The 19,212-nt window shown below is 51.4% G+C and overlaps 1 protein-coding gene across 1 annotated transcript; it reads right to left on the reverse strand.

Moving 5' to 3' along the window:
• Positions 1 to 1,033: 1,033 nt before the first annotated feature.
• LOC120701265 (translation initiation factor IF-2-like) lies at positions 1,034 to 1,945 on the reverse strand. Its single transcript, XM_039985385.1, has 2 exons — positions 1,779 to 1,945; positions 1,034 to 1,667 (listed from the first exon to the last, which is right to left on the reverse strand). The coding sequence occupies exons 1-2, from the start codon at positions 1,861 to 1,863 to the stop codon at positions 1,282 to 1,284; spliced, it is 471 nt and encodes a 156-aa protein (XP_039841319.1). The 5' UTR covers positions 1,864 to 1,945; the 3' UTR covers positions 1,034 to 1,281.
• Between the last annotated feature and the right edge of the window lie 17,267 nt (positions 1,946 to 19,212).

Raw genomic sequence — 19,212 nt, forward strand, 5'->3', positions numbered from 1 at the left:
TAGAAACATTTGTATTCCGTTCAGACGGTACGATGACTTTGCGAGCTATGCCAAAAACCGAAGTGTTGGTAATGGTAGCAAGCTAGTGAGGACCTCAGTTTAAAGTAGACCTAATCACAGGCCATCTGACCTAATAAACCCAACTTGCCCGAAAAAATTCATCCCGATCGATGTATGGGCTGGGCTTAGGCTGGAATTTTCGACCAGCTATAGCAGTAAGGCAGGACACGGGCAGAAATTGTTGAGCCAAAACTTGAAAAAACTCGACCAACTTGACTTGACTTGAAAATTATACATAAAAATTCAGGTGTTACCAACCGACCCGAACCCGACCATGCGTTGAGTTGGCTTCGGGCCAAAAAATCTGACTAGATGGTTAGGTTGGACCGAAGAGAAAGCGAACAGGTTCCATTTGATCCGATCAGACCCAATGGATGATCAAGTCTAGTTTAAAACAAGCTAATGTTGACCCTCTGATATTTGAAGGCCGGCCGCCACAGAGGTCTTATACTAACATGAGGTCTGAGCTTGTCTCATGGAAAGTTTTCTTGTGTCTATCTCTCTATTTGAAATTCTTTGTTTGTCTGTGGTGCATTCAGATACTACGATAGTTTTTCTTATATAATTCATGTAGGATTGCAAGTTCCAGGACATGCATTTTTCGTATTTATACGTTTTGAGAATCATGTGTTAGAGATACCTCTAAGCATGGATAAAAATAAGATGGGCTCTCCTCTCACAACCGCTTCAGCGCTTGGATGTGTGGACAGTGGACGGCTCCTAAACTGTAGGAGTATGGAGTACATCATTATCTTGCTGACGGTGGTGGTTAGATTTCGTTGTTAACAATGGTGGTTGATTTGTTGGCGAATTAAAAAAAAATACATGAATTGATTGCTGGGCAGCGGATACTTGCTTGAGAGTAGCTAAATTTTTCAAACGTGTGAAATCTAAATATGCAACCGTATTTTAACAGCGGTGGCTAATTCGTATCCGGACACAGGAAACATTAACGAATGATGAGGCGTGCGGCTGCCGTGCAAATGCAAATTAGGAGTATATATATATATACAATATCTACACTGTCACAAAAACTTATTAGGGGTTCTCTATAGTCTTATTACAAGGGTCAAGGATACCACTTGCAACAAACACCACTACCCGTACTAGCACGTTTACAAACTTACAACCTGTGCGATCCACACGAAGCTTCTCAGTCCTGCCACGCGCGCACGTGCATATATAAGCTCGCCCCGGCACACCGCCGGCGTGCAGACAAGATCACCGGACGAGGGCGCCGACCACGTACCGGGCGAGTGCGTCCCGGAACACGCGGAGCGCGCCGCGCGCGTCCGCGGCGGCCGGACCCGAGCGGCCGTAGTGGGGCGGCGCGTTCCCCTCGGGCGACGGCGGCGCGAGCCCCTGCCTCCCTGACACACCGGGGAAGGGGAACATGCCGAGGCCGCGCGATGACGACGATGTCTCGCGCAGCGGCTGCGGCCCGTAACTAGGCTTGGGCGCCGGCGGCGCGCGCCCTCCCGGCCTGCTCACGCCGGGCAGGGGCAGCAGCGCGCCGAGCTCCGGAGTGACCACCGCGCCGTCGCCGTCGCCGTCGCTTGCTGGTAACGTCAACGGCGAGCGGACGACGTGCTGCTCGCTGGAACCACCTGACGACGACCAAGAGGAGAAGAAAATAACTTGGTTGGTCAGCAATCGAATGGAAAGGCATCGATGATAGTATGTAAACTGGATGATTTGCAGCGTGCATGTACACGCACCGAGCTCTCGTGCTGGGAGCAGCGGGGCGAGCAGGAGAAGCACGGCGGCGAGGAGAGGCGTTGACGGGGATGGTCGTCGCGCCATGGCGGCCCGGGATGCCGAGCCAGCGCACTGATAGCTGGGGCACCGATCGAGGGGTCTGTCTCGTCTTGTTGGTTGTGGCCTGAGGATTACTGCTGCAGACCGCGCAGCGAGCTTCTTTATAATGTACTACACTGGATTAGTGGTTGTGTGTGGACAGGCAGGGCCAGTGGGCAAGTCAACTCTTCATTCTCGAGTCTCGACTGGCTCAGTTCAATACTCCGATAACCAAAGGCTGCAAGAACCACTGTGTCCTGTTTACTTGGCGAAAATGTTTGGGTTTTGATACTATAGCATTTGTTATTTGATAAATAATGTTCAATCATAGACTAATTAGGATTAAAAGATTTATCTCGTGCTAATCAGTTAGACTGTGTAATTAGTTATTTTTTCAACTGCATTTAATGCTCCATATATGTGTCCGAACATTCGATGTGACGGGTACTGTAGAATTTTTTTTAGAACTAAACAGTATTAAAATCAATACAACTTGCAAGAAACATTTTTAGCTGCTATCACAATATACGAAACACCTGCAAGGCTGCAAGCCTGCAACCATGCATTCGACAGTAGAAGCCACAACTATGAAGCTCTCGTCAGCATCTCAGGCTATTGGGTTACAAAGTCAACTGCTGAGTCCAGACCACCATCAGTCAATCAGGCAATACCAATACGGAATAGCTATATATCGCGCAGGTTATGATTGGCAGAACCATCGCCCGAAGAAATTAGTAGGTCCATGGAATTGATTTCAGCCTAATAACATTTTGGTTATAGCATGCAGCAAGCATATTTGCTATGCATGTCCATACATATGCGCATGTGTTATAGTATACATGAACACATGCATGCATACATGCAAGTTTGCTGTGAAGTATTTATTTTTAATTTTTTTTCCTTCGCTTTTCTTTCTTATTACTATTTTCGTTGCTTGTAGTTTTTATGCTTCCTTTCTTCTTTTAGTACGCATGAAAGCTGGTCATTGACCGTTTAATATTTTTTTCTCCTTCTCTCTTCCTCTATTTCCCATACCTTATTTCTTTTCGTATGACTAGTGAAAATCTTTCATTTTTTCTTCCACTATTTGTTTTCTCTCTTTGAACATATTATTTCTTCTATTTTCTGTTTTGCCTTTTATTCTCAATTTTCTTCCTTGTATTTTCCATTGATTTTTTTGGATTACATTTTTTATTTCTTTTCTTCAGTTATTTTGTATGCTAATTTATTGTGTGAGTTCATATGATTTATTTTTAATTTATATTTTTATTCTTTTTCAAAATTTTAATAGAATGTTATATGTTTTAGCACTACAACACTTAGAATATTTGTTAGTAGTTAGTATATTTTTTCACATGCATATTTAGCGTCTCAATCCGTTCATAATTTGCTATTACTTAGTATATTTCTTTTCACATGAAAATTAATTTCTTTGTATTGTAGATTCATAAATTGGTGTATAAAATAATTTATTTCCTTTATATACTAATTTGTTTTAGCTTGTGTATATATCTTTATAAATATATTTTTTACATGTGAATTGATGTATCTTAGAATTAGTATGTGAACATAATTGAAGTGATAAATGAGTATGAGAACATACGTGTCGGTACACTCAGACAGGAGTACCCTCTCCTACAAGACTAGGACGAAGGCGCTCAGGAGCGGCAACCACGGACCACGGGTCCGGACCCCCGCGGACAGGTCCCGAACCTCCGCGGGCCGGACCTGGGCCTCTACAAGTGGAAGCCGGATCTCCGGGAGGCTTGAGTCATCGAGCCAGCCAAGGAACCCGGACCCAGCACCCTATTTGGGTAGGAGTCTGGTGCCCTCATAAGCCCCTGTGGGTGCGGCCGCCGACCCCAGGGTCCGGCGCCGCCACGTGTCCCACAGTGTGGCAGAACCGCCTAAATTATCCCGGCTCAAGTGCGTAAACCATCACCATAAAGGCAACATTAGCTTAAACGCACTTCAAACGGAACAATTTTTGGTCTGTCGGGTAACGTCCCGATACAACCACCGATTCTCGGATCGAACAAGCATACCCCGCACGAAGGCGAGTCCAGAGATATTACAACCACAATTTTTACAACACAGGCATAGTAATGATTACAAACCAGTTAAAAACATTATTACAAATCCAACTTAAATAAAACAGTTATACAAGTTATGATCATAAGTTCAGAGTCTAAACAGCGGAAGATGAAACACGATGACTACAACACGTCGCAAAAGTATACCAAGCTAGCCCAAGCATGGTATCACTCGTCACAGTCATTGCCGGTCGCAGACGTATCCCATTCTACAGACCAGCCAGGAGGCAACGAGCAAGGATAGGTCAAGCTAGCGATCTGATCCTCAAAACTCATACCTGAAAAAGAGTTTCAACAGCAAGGCTGAGTATTCTAATACTCAGCAAGACTTAACCGACAACGGTATAAGTAGCCCACCTTAGCTAGACTATGCAAGGCTTTGTAAGGCTCTGGTTTTCCTTTGCTGAAAAGCAATAAAGAGTAGGTCCTTACTTTCAAGTTTTAGCTTCAAGATTCTAGTTGATTAACCATTCTATGTAAGCATCTATTATCCAATCATGGTGGAACTTCTAAGCAAACATCAAGATTAATAAGAATGTTGTTGCTCTTATTACTCTGTGTGGCAGATCAATTAAGCAGTCTCATTTCATCGTGAGAGGCGGACGATTCTGAATCAAAATTCAACTTTGCAAGGACAACCTAACACACACGTCTGGAACACCGTCGGGTCGTTCCCAAACAACCGTTTGCCTTTCTTTCCGGCTCGTGGATAGGAACACTCTCCCCGACTACAGGGCTCCAAGGTCCACCCGTGCCTGGTCCACCCTTGTCCCTAGAAGTCGTAGTGTTGCGCAACATAAAATAAAACCTATCTCTAAGAGAGAGTGTCAGGTATATCCACTCCCCGGTCCAATCGGTTACTAGGCTTACCGCGTACCATATTTACGGCATGTGGCTAGTACGTTCAAAAACTTAACCGGCACTACCACACACCGCGACCTTAGTAAGTTCATCAACACAGACGGGGTATCACATAAGGTCATGATATCGAACACAACCCCGTCCCTCGTCCTTATATTGATAACAGAAAGTAAACAATCAATTCCTATAAAGCTCGCGAGTGACAGGCAATCACTCGACTTTTACCGGTCCTATAAGCTTAGCAATTATTCGAACTCAAGTCTAGTGTTCAGTACATAGGTTCCTAGGATCATGCATCTAAGGTTTCAATTCAACTCCTATGAACTGTAAATGCACAAGTAAAATAATACAGTAAATGATATTAATTTGAAGTATAGGTTATGTCCGGGGCTTGCCTTCTCGGTAGTTGCTAACTATTTCAGCTCTAGGCTCTTCCGAACTTTGGTCCGGGGCTTCAGTTAGTTCCGCAGTGTTTACTTGAGCTTCGAGATCACCTCCGTCAGACTCCGGAATCAACTCGTACGTCCCGGCCGATAAGGCAGTCGTGTCTATTTGTTATAGAGTAATTAAATAACAAATTTAACTACACAAGGCATCATGATCAACAGCACAAAAGAAGTTAACTAACTTCATAAAATGAGTGGTGGTGATTTACTATACCACTAAGTCATGGTTTGTAAATAAATCAACAAATCAGAGTACAAATAGTAATAAATTCTACAAAAATTACCCTAAACATAACATTAACATACTAAGCTACCCTGCAAAAATCATGCCAAGACATGTAACCATTTAATCACAACAAATCATTTATGCAGGCAACACCTAGCACAAGCTTGAATTCTACAGATCAAACTAGAGCAAAACAGAAGCTCAAAAATTAACAGGAGTCCTACACAGGGATTATTTATCTACTGTGAATTTTTCATGATTTTATCTACACATAATTAATTCGGAGAAAATAAACAAAACAGACATCAGTTTAGCAAGATTCAATTTTATCTCCCGTTCTAGTCATTAACTAAAGCTCAAACTTCCTGATCAAACTAATATACTCCATATGAACAATCAGGAATATTTTTAGGATTTAACAAGAACAGAAACTATTTATCATAAATAAAGTATACTAAACAAGGATTAAATCAAATAAATAGATAAAACAAGTAACTGATCATGAAATTTTTATAGAAAAGCTAGTTTAACAAGAGTAAACTACCACAAAAATTTCAGAGCAATACCAGCTTTCAAGCATTAGATAAGAAAAAGAGAAAATAACTAGTATTTATACACCTAGTAACACAAATCAAAATCTACAGCAAAAACTTGCAACTAAAGCCTAACATATTATGGTTCTACTGCATAGAGCTCTTCAAGAGGATTCCAAAACACCAAGATTTGTTATTTTACGAATTTCCTATGAATTTATACTGAATTTCAAAGTTTACAGCAAATCCTAACAAACAAGTCCCTGAAGGCACTATTCATATGTGTCTTGGGTTTGCAGACAGCCCCCTGGGCTTCTTCGAATTCAAAACCGAAGGCCCTTGGCTGGGTCAGAGAGAAGGGCGACGGTTGACCGGCCAAAACCGGCGAGGTCCGGCCCTGGGAGCGAGGGGGAGGTTAGGTAAAAGAAAGAGGAGGCCCTTGCGAACCTTTTGGTCGTCTTCTTGGGGCTCGGGGTGGGCGGATTGGAGGTTCCCCGCGGCGAGGTGCGGCGGCGGCGAAGGGAAATCGTCGGTGAGGTTGCTCCGACGGGTTATGGGCGAAGGGGAGGGGTGAGTGAGCTGCCTGAGATCGATGCGAAGCTAATGGAGGGGTCGGGTTGAATGGTGGAAGACCGGGGCTATGAGCTCCACGATGAGCCGGCGGCGGCGGAGCTCGGCACGGCGGCGGAGCTCTACGGCGAGGGGTTTTGGTGGACAATCGGCGACGAGAAGAGGCCAGGGAGATGTGCGAGGCTCAAGAGGTGCTGAATGCGGTGTCAGCGTGGGCAGAGGAGCTGCTGAGAGGTGGGTTCGACGGCGAGGTCGAGCTGCCGGGGTTTGAGCGGACGGCGGCGCTGTTCTGGGCTTCCGGAGCGGCGAGAGGCCAAACAAGTGAGGGGAAAAGAAGGCTACGGTGCTCAGGGTTCCGAAGCGCGCGCGAATTGGGGGTCCTTGGTGCTGCAGCGGGCTCGCCACGGCGGCGTCGCGGTGGCGGCCGCGCGAAGCTTCGGCGGGGGCGTGGCGAAGGGAGGAGGCACCAGCGCGCGGGGGCAGTGGTTCCAGGAGCTTGTGAAGGCGCCACGTGAAGTGGAGGCAAAGTTGAACTTGGCCGGGGGCGACCCAGCGCGGCGGCGGGCGGCGTGGCGCTGTCGGCGGCGCGGGAAGCAGGGGAGCAGGGAGATAGGAGAAAGGGGGCCTGATTGCAATATCTGAAAATTCCAAGGACCAGAATGTAAAACAAAGATAACTTTTTAACTAAAGCTCAAATGAAAAAGTGCCCAACATGAAAGTTGTTCAATTTTTCAAGATCTACAACTTTGATGTTGTGCAAAAATTTATTTGATCAAAGATTCAAGATCTAAAATTAAAATCATTGAAGGGATTTTGAATTCCAGGAAATTTGTCTTTTTCAAAGCAATTTCACTTCAAATGTAGACCTTCAAGCAAAATTGGATGCCAAGCAATAAATGCACTGAAATTTTGCACAAACACCCTCCACTAAAGCTATAATTACACAACCTATTCAACACAACTGCAGAAAGGACCTTGCATAAAATCATAATTACACATATAACCTTTCATAATTACAAAAAGATCCTTTTTACATATTTCAAGCACATTGTCGGTACCCCAGGACTGGGGTACCCCCTCTTACTGTGTCTAGGCAAGGATCTTGTAGTTATCCTTAACTACATCCAAACAGCCGGACCCCTGAGGTCCGGAATCCTGTTCTCCCAGCAGCGGCCTGGACCGATCCTCAGTTGAGATAGGCCCGGGGACACCACGTGTCCCGGAAAAGGCAGGAACTCGTGCGCAAGCAGTCGGGGCTCCGGACCTCCCCGAGGAGACCGGACCCCCGCAGGGTCCCGGACCCCTCATGAGGTCCCGGACCCCCTGTATAATAACCGGACCCCTCGCTAAGGGAAGAGATCGACGCCCCGCGTCGGGGTGGTCCGGGGCCGCCACGTGTCTGCAAGACATGGCCGTTTGGGTTTCCATACCAACGTTCACCCACCATTGCATTTATTGCAGTAGGTGAACGTCTGCATTGATATGACAGAAGCTGAGGCGTCTCATTGACCAGGGGATATTATTGATCGCGTATTACCAAGGCAGTGGAGCCGCTGGCGCCGCCCATACTGCGTCTACCAGATGGATACGACGGCTCAGCTTCGCCCATTATGACGCTACATAATAGCCTCAGCAGGCCACGCCGCAAGCTACGCTACTCCAACGGGCGCCTAGTTGACGGGACAAGAAAAGACCCCCCTGGGTCAGGAGAGCAGCAGTAAAGATTCGCTACCACTGTAGCCACAGTCACGTTGGGCCCACCTGTCGGGGCATCAACGCCCTATGTATCCGCTCCCCCTTGATCTATAAAAGGGGGGGGGGGACACCGCTAGAAAACCTCAGGCTGAGGAGGAGGAGCCAAGGCTAGCAGAGGATAGGTTCATACACACAACCAAGAACAATACATCTCACAGTGGACGTAGGGTATTACGCTCCGGCAGCCCGAACCACTCTAAATCGTGTGTTCTTGAGTCCTTATCCCAGCGAAAATTCAGCCTCATCGCCTAGTTCTTCCCCGAGTACTCCCTCACTGGGAATAGACGGGTGCGTTCCGCCACCCGGCTGTGGGTACCCCTAGAATCCCCACAACACACATGATGCATATCAAACCTACACAATCACTGTGCAGACACCTAATTAATTACTGTGCAGACACCCGGGGTGTTACACACAGGGCCGACCTCCGGACCTCCGCTCCCCGCTTGGGCAGGGTCCGGAACCGCCACGTACCCCTGTGGGCGCGGCCGTCGACTCCCGGGTCCGGTGCAGCCACGTGTCCCACAGGTACGAGTCTTCTGCCTGAAGCCAGCCCTCCTACCGCATTAAATGCTGGTGGTTGGGGGTGTGCTGCCAGAGCAGGGCATCGGATACCCACTCACGGGTTGAACAGGCGTGACATGACAACACGGTAAGCCCGCCTGTTTCCAAGGCGGCTCGTCTGTTACCAAGGCACGCAGCAGTGTCTCAGCGCTGCGCGCGTGGGCGACGAGTCATGATGACCAGCTACTAACTGGAGCAACAGTGCACGCTGCTACAGAGGACTGAGTCAGTAGTTCGGCGCTTCATCATGACCCCGACGCGCGGCTCCAGAGGCTAGACTCTACTCCGACAGGACAGCTCAAGACCATCCCTGGTCAGAAGCTATGCACGGAAGCCGACGACAAAATCTCTGGATCTGAGGCATTGAAGGCCAAAGTGTAGTTTATAATGCATCGCCGGGCCCACCTGTCGGGGCCTCGCTTAGTGTACGTGCTCCCCTTGGACATATAAAAGGGAGAGCACTCCCGCTAGAACAGGAGGTTCCACAAGTTTTCACACATGCAGAGACAGGCATAGCTCCTCCCCCAGGTTGCACACAAGCTCAGGCAATACATCACACAGTGGACGTTGGGTATTACACTCTGGCGGCCCGAACCACTCTAAATCCTTGTGTGCTTCCGTGTTCTTACGCCTCTAGATCGGGCATTCCTTGACTGCCCCCAAGCACATCCTACACTTAGGATTAGGCGGGTGCATTCCGCCACCCGGCTGTGGTTCCGGGTCCTTAGGAACCTGCTTCGGGGAAGAGGTACTTGTTCCCGGGGGTGGTCCGGAGCCCTGTGCAGCCGCTTCGCCTGGTTCCGTACCCTAAGCCTGCGCACTCCACCACTCTGTAACAGGTGCCCTAGTACCCGGAACTGCATACCTAGAGGTCCGGACCTCATTCTAGCTTCAGGGCTGGCCTCCTAAGCTCTGTTCCTCAGGTCCGGTTGCGTATCTCAAAGAACCTCTGCCAACAGGATTTGGGACCACGTGGGTATGTTATTAAACGCCGATCCTAAGTCATGTGCAGGGCTGCTTGGCCGCCATCCAAACAGGCTCCTGACCCTCGGTGACAACGCGTGCGCCGAGGGCGGACTTCAGGCGACGCAGGCGCTCGACAGCAGAATCCAGGGAAGGAAGAACGGCGTTTCTCGACGACTCCGACATGGTTCTGGCCCCACCTGCGGGTTCGTACCTTACCTCCAGGTGGGCCCGGGGGCCACTGTCGGTACACTCAGACAGGAGTACCCTCTCCTACAAGACAAGGATGAAGGCGCTCAGGAGCGGCAACCACAGACCACGGGTCCGGACCCCCGCGGACAGGTCCCGAACCTCCGCGGGCCGGACCTGGGCCTCTACAAGTGGAAGCCGGATCTCCAGGAGGCCTGAGTCATCGAGCCAGCCATGGGACCCGGACCCAGCACCCTATTTGGGTAGGAGTCCGGAGCTCTCGTAAGCCCCTGTGGGCGTGGCCGCCGACCCCAGGGTCCAGTGCCGCCACATATCCCATAGGGCCGACCTCCGGACCTCCGCTCCCCGCTTGGGCCGGGGTCCGGAACCGCCACGTGCCCCTGTGGGCGCGGCCGCCGACCCCCGGGTCCGGTGCCGCCACGTGTCCCACAGGCACGAGTCTTCTGCCTGAAGCCATCCCTCCTACCACATTAAATGCTGGTTGTTGGGGTGCGCTGCCAGAGCAGGGCATCGGATACCCACTCACGGGTTGGACTGGCGTGACATGACAACACGGTAAGCCCGCCAGTTTCAAAGGTGGCTCATCTGTTATCGAGGCATGCAGCAGTGTCTCAGCGCCGCGCGCATGGGCGACGAGTCATGATGACCAGCTACTAACTTGAGCAACAGTGCACGTTGCTACAGCGGACTGAGTCAGTAGTTCCGCGCTTCATCATGACCTCGACGCGCTCTCCAGAGGCTGGACTCTACTCCGACAGGACAACTCAAGACCATCCCTGGTTAGAAGCTACGCACGGAAGCCGACGACAAGATCTCTGGATCTGAGGCATTGAAGGCCAAAGTATAGTTTATAGTACATCGCCGGGCCCACCTGTCGGGGCCCCGCTCAGTGTACGTGCTCCCCTTGGACATATAAAAGGGAGAGCACTCCCGCTAGAATAGGAAGTTCCACAAGTTTTCACACATGCAGATACAGGCATAGCTCCTCCCCCAGCTTGCACACAAGCTCAGGCAATACATCACACAGTGGACATAGGGTATTACGCTTCGGCGGCCCGAACCACTCTAAATCCTTGTGTGCTTCCGTGTTCTTACGCCTCTAGATCGAGCATTCCTTGACTGCCCCCAAGCACATCCTACACTTAGGATTAGGCGGGTGCATTCCGCCACCCGGCTGTGGTTTTCCACACCACGACAATACGCATGGTGCTATACTGATGATGGGAATAGTTACACATGCGTGTAGAAAAAACTTATCCTATATAGGAAAACTTGTCCTATATATAGATGTATTTATCTTCCTATAAAATTATTTGTCTGTGTGTAACCAATTTGTTCGCAACGTCAAATTATTTGTTCACTTCTTTAGAATAAATTGTTCCGTGATGTTAAGTCATTTGTTCGCGATATTTATTTTTCATTACTTATTGTCGTGGTGCTGCAAACCACAGCCGGGTGGCGCATGTTTCTCTTGGGACACGTGGCGTCCCCGGACCTTCCCCGGCCGTGGAACGGGTCCGGACCATTGTCGGGAGGACAGGACTTCGGACCGCAGGGGTCCGGCTGTTTGGTTGTAGTCAAGGATGACTACTAAGGCTCTTGCCTAGACACAACAAGAGGGGGTACCCCAGTCCTGGGGTACCGACAGTGGCCCCCGGGCCCACCTCGGGAGAGGTACGAACCCGCGGGTGGGGCCACCACCGTGATGTGTTCCTACGCAACTTGATTGCGTTGGTGTGCTCTTGGAGAGTGCGGGCATCCCGGACCCCTGAGGCCGGTATGCCTGTTGCCAGGTTTAGGTACTAGAGCGCTCTCCACGGGGCAACGAAGGTGTAGGCTTAGGGTACGGAACCAAGCTAAGCAGCTACACAGACTTTGGATCGCTCAGGGAGCAAGCACTACTTCCCGGACCCGGCTTTTGTCGACCGTGGCGAGCGGTCTCCGCCGGAGCGGGCCACCGGAGTGGACTTGGAGCGACCGTGGCGAGCGGTCTCCGCCGGAGCGGGCCACCGGAGTGGACTTGGAGCGACCGTGGCGAGCGGTCTCCGCCGGAGCGGGCCACCGGAGTGGACTTGGAGCGACCGTGGCGAGCGGTCTCCGCCGGAGCGGGCCACCGGAGTGGACTTGGAGCGACCGTGGCGAGCGGTCTCCGCCGGAGCGGGCCACCGGAGTGGACTTGGAGCGACCGTGGCGAGCGGTCTCCGCCGGAGCGGGCCACCGGAGTGGACTTGGAGCGACCGTGGCGAGCGGTCTCCGCCGGAGCGGGCACCGGAGTGGACTTGGAGCGACCGTGGCGAGCGGTCTCCGCCGGAGCGGGCCACCGGAGTGGACTTGGAGCAACCGTTGCTGACAATCCGATGAAGCATGTTACCGGACCTCATAGTAAGGTGCAAAGAAACCAAGCCTTATACTAGAAGAGAGCCCGGGACCTCTAAAGACAGCAGTCCTGGATACTAGAGTACTTGTAACAGGGTAGTGAAGTACGTAAACTTAGGGTACATTACCAGGCTAAGCCACGCGGAGCTTCTCTTCCCCAGGATACAAATACCACTTCTCCAGAGCAGGTCCTTAGGGGTCCGGACTGCCTTCCAGCTAGAAGGGGTGTCTTCACCTGACCACAAGCCAGCAACTTAACTTGGATTGTTAGCAATAAGGGAAACTCCGGTCAAGAGGAAAGAATAGTTAAACCAAGGCGAATAAATGTAATCAGGGTGGAGCCTAGGTAAAACTGAGAAAGAAAATCTCCTTTATTATTGTGGTTGTCACGGTATACATCAGAGGTCGGGATTACGAGGTCGGACCTCCACCGCTCCGGACCGTTTTTTGCCTGTTTTGTGTGATAGGGCCAGAGGTCGGGTTTACAAGGTCGGACCTTGACCGCTCTGGACACACACGTAGGCGCCACGTTATTACAAAGGAGGAATTCTCTTAGTCTTTTCTTAGGAGTAACCTACGGCTGCATGCTATACAGCGTGTTTTTCTTCGGAGGTGAAGGCGCCCTGGACGCGCCTGAACCGCATCATCCAGCATCACCTCGGGAGCTCGGGGGGACCCCTCCTTGCCTAAGAGCTGTCACATGCTTACATGGCATGAGACAAATTCTTTGGCTTTGAATGAAAGAGGCCCCCTCCCCCTGCCGTCGCCGTTGCCGATGGAAACCAGAGCCCTTGCGCAGCAGATGGACCGGTGCGACACGTGGAGAAGTGCGGTCGTTCGCCGGCTTGTCCTTGGTGCTAGCGCCAGGGGCCCCCGCGCGAGGTGGCGGGGTCCTGTCTGCAGCAGCACCGAGCAACGCTGAGGTGGATCTCCGGTGCTGGAGACGGCAGGACGACACGGTCCACTTCCTCCGGGATGGCCGTCGGCTTCAGGCTCCATGTTGAGAGGAAGCCTTGAGCCGACACCATGCCACCGCAGAGGAGGTGTGGCCGTTGCTTGAGAGAAAACCTTGAGTCGACGTAGGGGCAGCAGCGCCCAGCGGCGCCTCCGCTGTGCGCCGCTACGCCGGCTCCGAGGTGTCGCAGTGGCGACGCACAGCAGGCGTTGCTGTCGTGCGCCGCCGCACCGAGGGCGCTGCCACGCCGGTGCCAAGACAGGTGGAGTGAGTGTGGCCCTGCCTTCCTTCATCTTCAGGTTCGTCGTTGCAGAGGAAGAACACAGCCCAGAGGCCTGAAGATCCAACCTGCGCCTGACGTTCCCCACGGACGGCGCCAAAATGTTGTGGGGGTTCTAGGGGTACCCACAGCCGGGTGGCGGAACGCACCCGCCTATTCCCAGTGAGGGAGTACTCGGGGAAGTACTAGGCGATGGGGCTGGAGCTATGCTGAGACAAGGACTCAAGAACACACGATTTAGAGTGGTTCGGGCCGCCGGAGCGTAATACCCTACGTCCACTGGGAGATGTATTGTTCTCGGTGGTGTGTATGAACCTATCCTCTGCTGGCCTTGGTTATTGCCCAGCCTGAGGTTTTCTAGCGGCGCCCCCTCCTTTTATAGATCAAGGGGGAGCGGATACATAGAACGTTGATGCCCCGACAGGTGGGCCCAACGTGACTGTGGCTACAGTGGTAGCGAATCTTTCCTCTGATATGCGTACTGCTGCTCCTCTGACACAGGGGGGTCTTCTCTTGTCCCGTCAGCTAGGTGCCCGTTGGAGTAGCGTAGCTTGCGGCGTGGCCTGCTGAGGCTATTATGTAGCGTCATAAAGGGCGAAGCCGAGCCGTCGTATCCATCTGTTACGGCAGACTGGCAGACGCGGCGTGGGCGGCGCCAGTGCCCCCACTACCTTGGTAATACGCGATCAATAGTGTCCCTGGCTAGTCAAACGCCTCGGCTTCTGCTATATCAATGCGGACGTCCACCTACCGCAATGAATGCGAAGGTAGGTGAACCTCAATATGGAGACCAAGGGCTTCATACACGTGTCGGCCCCGGACCATCCTGAGGCGGGGCGTCGAAACCTTCCCTTGGAGAGGGGTCCGATTGCTATGCGGGGGGTCCGGGACCCCGCGGGGGTCCGGACTCCTCGGGAGGTCCAGAGCCCCGGCTGCTTGCGCTTGAGCGCATGTTTCTCTTGGGACACGTGGCGTCCCCGGACCTTCCCCGGCCGTGGAACGGGTCCGGACCATTGTCGGGAGGACAGGACTTCGGACCGCAGGGGTCCGGCTGTTTGGTTGTAGTCAAGGATGACTACTAAGGCTCTTGCCTAGACACAGCAAGAGGGGGTACCCCAGTCCTGGGGTACCGACACTTATCATATACAATCAAATATTCACGATGTTTAATATTTTGTTCTTTGTACATTATTATTTGTTCGTTATGTTTAATTATTTTGTTCATAAGAATAATTATTTGTTCGTGGTGTTAAATTATTTGGTCCCAGTATCCAGAATTAATTGTTTAGTATTAAAAATATTTTTTTAAAATATCGTGCAAATATAGTAAGTGGGGTCTTATTTTGAAGATCTTAACGTAAGAAACTCAATGGTGTAATCTAAATTTAATTTGGATTAATTGTTTAAGATCTATAGTTTTTTAAGTTCTAAATTTGTTGCCTGTGGGATGACATCATTAATTTTGTTTTTTCTGTATGCATAGTTGCCTCTTTCATTTTTAGGGTCAAAAGTTACACATCATGAGGCGGTAAATTAATAAGACATACTATAATCCTAGCATGTTGGGCTGACGGCCCATTTAACCGCACGCGGAAGAGAGATTCTTCAGATGATGGTTGCATATTTTGTCGCCTCCTGTGATGCATATCCGCGCCCATACCAATACCTGTGTAAATTATCTCGATACAAACGTACGTAGCGAACAGGGTCTTTATCAGAAAAAACAAAAACAACAGGACTGCAATCCACCTCTCCAAAACGGAGGAGAAATGGGCCACCTTCAACCCACACTAAGGCCCACAAACCAAGTGAAAACCCAAATGTGATCTAGTTGCAGTCCAATTATCAGTGAGCCAGGTCCGGTCCATTCAGTGCTGGGCTTGCATAGGACCGAACTAACAGAAACGGCTGCTACAGATAACACACATCTCAAGTTTGAAACTTATCTCAAAAAAAAAAAAATCTCAAGTTTGAAACTGACTGGCACATTGCGATTATGGAGCGCTAACTGCAAAGGTGGAGTTTTCCAAAAAAACAGAAAAAGAGATAAAACGTGCTGTTTTTCTTTCATCTTTCAAAACAAAGAAGATTGTGTCCGCAGCAGAGATTCGGCGGAATAGACGCAGCGCCCCTTTTGTCGATTTCCTAAGTGAGTTCTTTTTTTTTTTTTGAAAGGATCCAAGTGAGTTCCCAACTGTAGTCCATAGAGCACACACAGGACAGGACTGCGCCGTGCAGACAACTGCCCCCACCAATGATGCTCAGCTCCGGTGCTCAGTCCTTATGTCACCGGCCCATTATTTGATCACTCAAGGCTGAGATGACGAGTGGTTAGCCATCTGCCTGCCTAGCCTTGATCCTTATCCAGCACACCAGTTCGCGGACGCCAAAGGCCAGTGGCAAGCTGCCAATTCCAGGGAATCAAGCCCAGGGTTCAGACCCAGACGGGATGATGTGCTCCGGTGGAGTTGGGCCCTGTTTAGTTCCCTTTAAAATTCCAAAACTTTACAAGATTCCCCATCACATCGAATATTTCAACGCATGCATAAAGTATTAAATGTAGCTAAATAAAATAACTAATTACACAGTTAGATTGTAATTTGCGAGACAAATCTTTTGAGCCTAGTTAACCCATGGCGGGACAATAATTATCAAATACAAACGAAAGTGCTACAGTGTTTTACACGCAACTAAACAAGGCCTTGGCCAAAAGGGCTGTACTTCTCCTGGCCTCATTCCCATCTACATTTCACAAAGAAGATACCCTCCTCCATCTTGCGGATCGATGACGGCACAGTGCTCACCCCTAAAAGGAGGCGACTGAACAAAAGAAAAAATGGCCTCCTTTTCAGTTGGTCAGCTTCCTCATCGAATAAACTAGTAGTATTCCTCAAGCCTTCGCAAGTCAACATCCCTTGCCTAAAGGCCTAAAAGTCCAGTCCCCTTTTTCTGTACTGTACATCCACTTTTGCAAGGGCGTTGACGCCCTTTCTTTTAGAAGAAAAATTTGGCCGCTGACCCGGCTGGGTACCTGAAACACAAAGCAAAGCGCGCAGACATTTTTCGTCGACTGCGCCGCGCCATTCACAAGCAACGGCGTTGACATTCCTCAGGCTCTGAAGAGCATCGCCGATCGGCTCCACCTCACCTTTGGCGAATGCTGGAGTGCAGCACAATCTCTGCACTTCCTGCTGTTGAAAGCCACACAAAAGAAGAAGAAGAGGAAGAAAATCACATCTGAGCTTGGAATGATGCGTGAATTATTGTAAGCAACTAGGAGATTGACCACAGGTGCAGAGGACCGTAGATTTACGCGCTCAATACTTGCAGACTTGCAGTGTCGAACGACATGGATGGATGGATCCACTGAACTTGTGCTCTGCCTCTGCAAGCAACTACATGGATACGGTCGTTTCAAGTTTGGGTGCTAGCCTGCTACGAGCTACGCGAAGTCAAACGACATGGATATAGATAGATAGATTGATGCATCCATCGACTGAAAGGCCACTCTGCGAGCACTACGCTTCGAGGGTAGGCTTCATGCAACTCTACCACCTCGTCCGTACGCACGCGTTTCCCCAGTTCGTGTCCGTCACTTTCTTATCTTCTCGCCGGAGGATCCTCTCGGTCCGGCGAGATCAGACCGGACGCACGACCTCGGATCCCGTATCCGCCGCGCCCGTCGCCCGTCACCCGGCATCGCCGTCATGCTCGCACGTCAGCAGCAATTCCGGCCAACCGGCAGATTAATAAACTTTACAAGTACATGGCCACTTTCTTTTTCTGGGAAGAAAGACGACCAATCGAGAGGTGTCAAAACGGTTGACCTGCTACAGCACTACAGGCTACGGCAGTAGCTAGCCTTCGCAACTGGAGCCGGTCCAACTAAAAGTCGCCATTTTAATTCGCCTTGTGGCCTGAATCATGGTTCCGATTGGCGCCATGGGGTTAAGAAATGGAATGTGCACTGGACCAGCGGTGTGGAGCTCAATCATGGAAGATTCTTTTTTTATTTTAACTCCAATCATTAGGTGAGGTGGTGGCATTTCTAAGTCGCATAAACCCTAAGGGAACCCTCACGGTTGACATTTTGATGGGCGTCCCGGGTGTGTGTGTGTGTGTCTGACTTCAGCGAGCGGACCTTCGAACTCGAGAGTGCGGCGTCGCAAGAGAGGTTTCCCCGGATCTCCAAAAAGGGCGAGCTCATGTGCGCAAGCCGTCTGAAGCCTGCCCGGCCGTCGCTCGTCCATTTAGTTTAATATTTTTCACGTCGCCCAGATCTGACAGACAGACGCGTTTACAGTCGTTTAGGGGCTGGCAGGCCTGGCACCGTGGCGTCACGGGCAGGGGCAGCGGCAGTCCGTGGTGAGATCGAGTTCAAGCGAAGCATGAAACCAGTGTGCTGCCACAGCCACAAATCCGCGTGCCGTGATACGGTACCAATGCCTTTCTCCATCGGATTCGTTCCATCACTCCCCGTGCACGTATGATTTGCATGCATGATCCCAAAGCATCGCCGTCCACTTTCAGAACGGCCGTTCGATTGTCCGATCGGACGGACGGGACGCCACGAACGGTGCAGCCATACCGTCTCCAAAACTGGAACAAAAGTAAAGCCTGGATTCTTACTTGATTCAGCGGTGAAATGGGGAGTGAAGTGGCGTAGAATCAACCCACCCGGCGCAACCGATCGACCGAAGCGGGGCCGGGCCGGGAGGGCGGGCCGACCGGCCGACGGCGCACTGGCAGCCGGACGACGAGTGGAGCCGCGCTTACGCTGCCCAGGGAAGCAACGCATCCGACGCGACCGCATCGCACGCGACGAGCGCCGGCCATCCATTCCATCCGATCCATCCATCATCCACCGTTTTGAGGGCAGGGCCCACCAGCGCCGCCGCAAAGCGCACGCATCCGCCTCGCCGCTTTCGGTCGGCGCACGGCATGGGCCACCACGGGGGCCGCCGGGGGGGGGGGGACCTGCCCGCGACGCCACTTGTCGCGCGCGGCTTTCCGCCTGCGCCGGCCGCACGCCGCTCGCAGGGTCCGCGGCGCCGAGACGCGGCCCGGCGGTGACCGCAGCAGCAGAACATGCCGGCGAGGCGCGCTGCATATGCACGGGAATATTCCGCCGCGGAACGGCGCGCTGCGCTGCATATGATTCGTGTCGTCCTCGGACGCCCCCCGTGATACTGAATCCGATCGCAACGGATTCCGTTTCTCTTTTTTTATCAGGGGAGGCGTCGACGGCCGCCCGCGCCGCGCTATCCCGGTGAAAGGATCCCGGCGGCGAGTTTCAGGTGACCCGACGACGGTGGCATGATTCACGGCCGCATGCGCCGGCGCATGCACGGGACGTACTCGCGGAGAAGTTTGCGAACGACGCCGTACAGTTGCCCGCAAAGCAGGGCTGCTGCTGCTGACGCCGCCGCTCCCGCCCGAGCTTGCGTTACACGGCCGCGAACAAGGTCCTCCAGTCCAGGCTATACTCACTCTGTTCCGCTGTTTTCCTCTCATAACATTCCA

This window comes from Panicum virgatum, chromosome 3K, assembly GCF_016808335.1.
Source record: "Panicum virgatum strain AP13 chromosome 3K, P.virgatum_v5, whole genome shotgun sequence".
NCBI lineage: Eukaryota > Viridiplantae > Streptophyta > Magnoliopsida > Poales > Poaceae > Panicum > Panicum virgatum.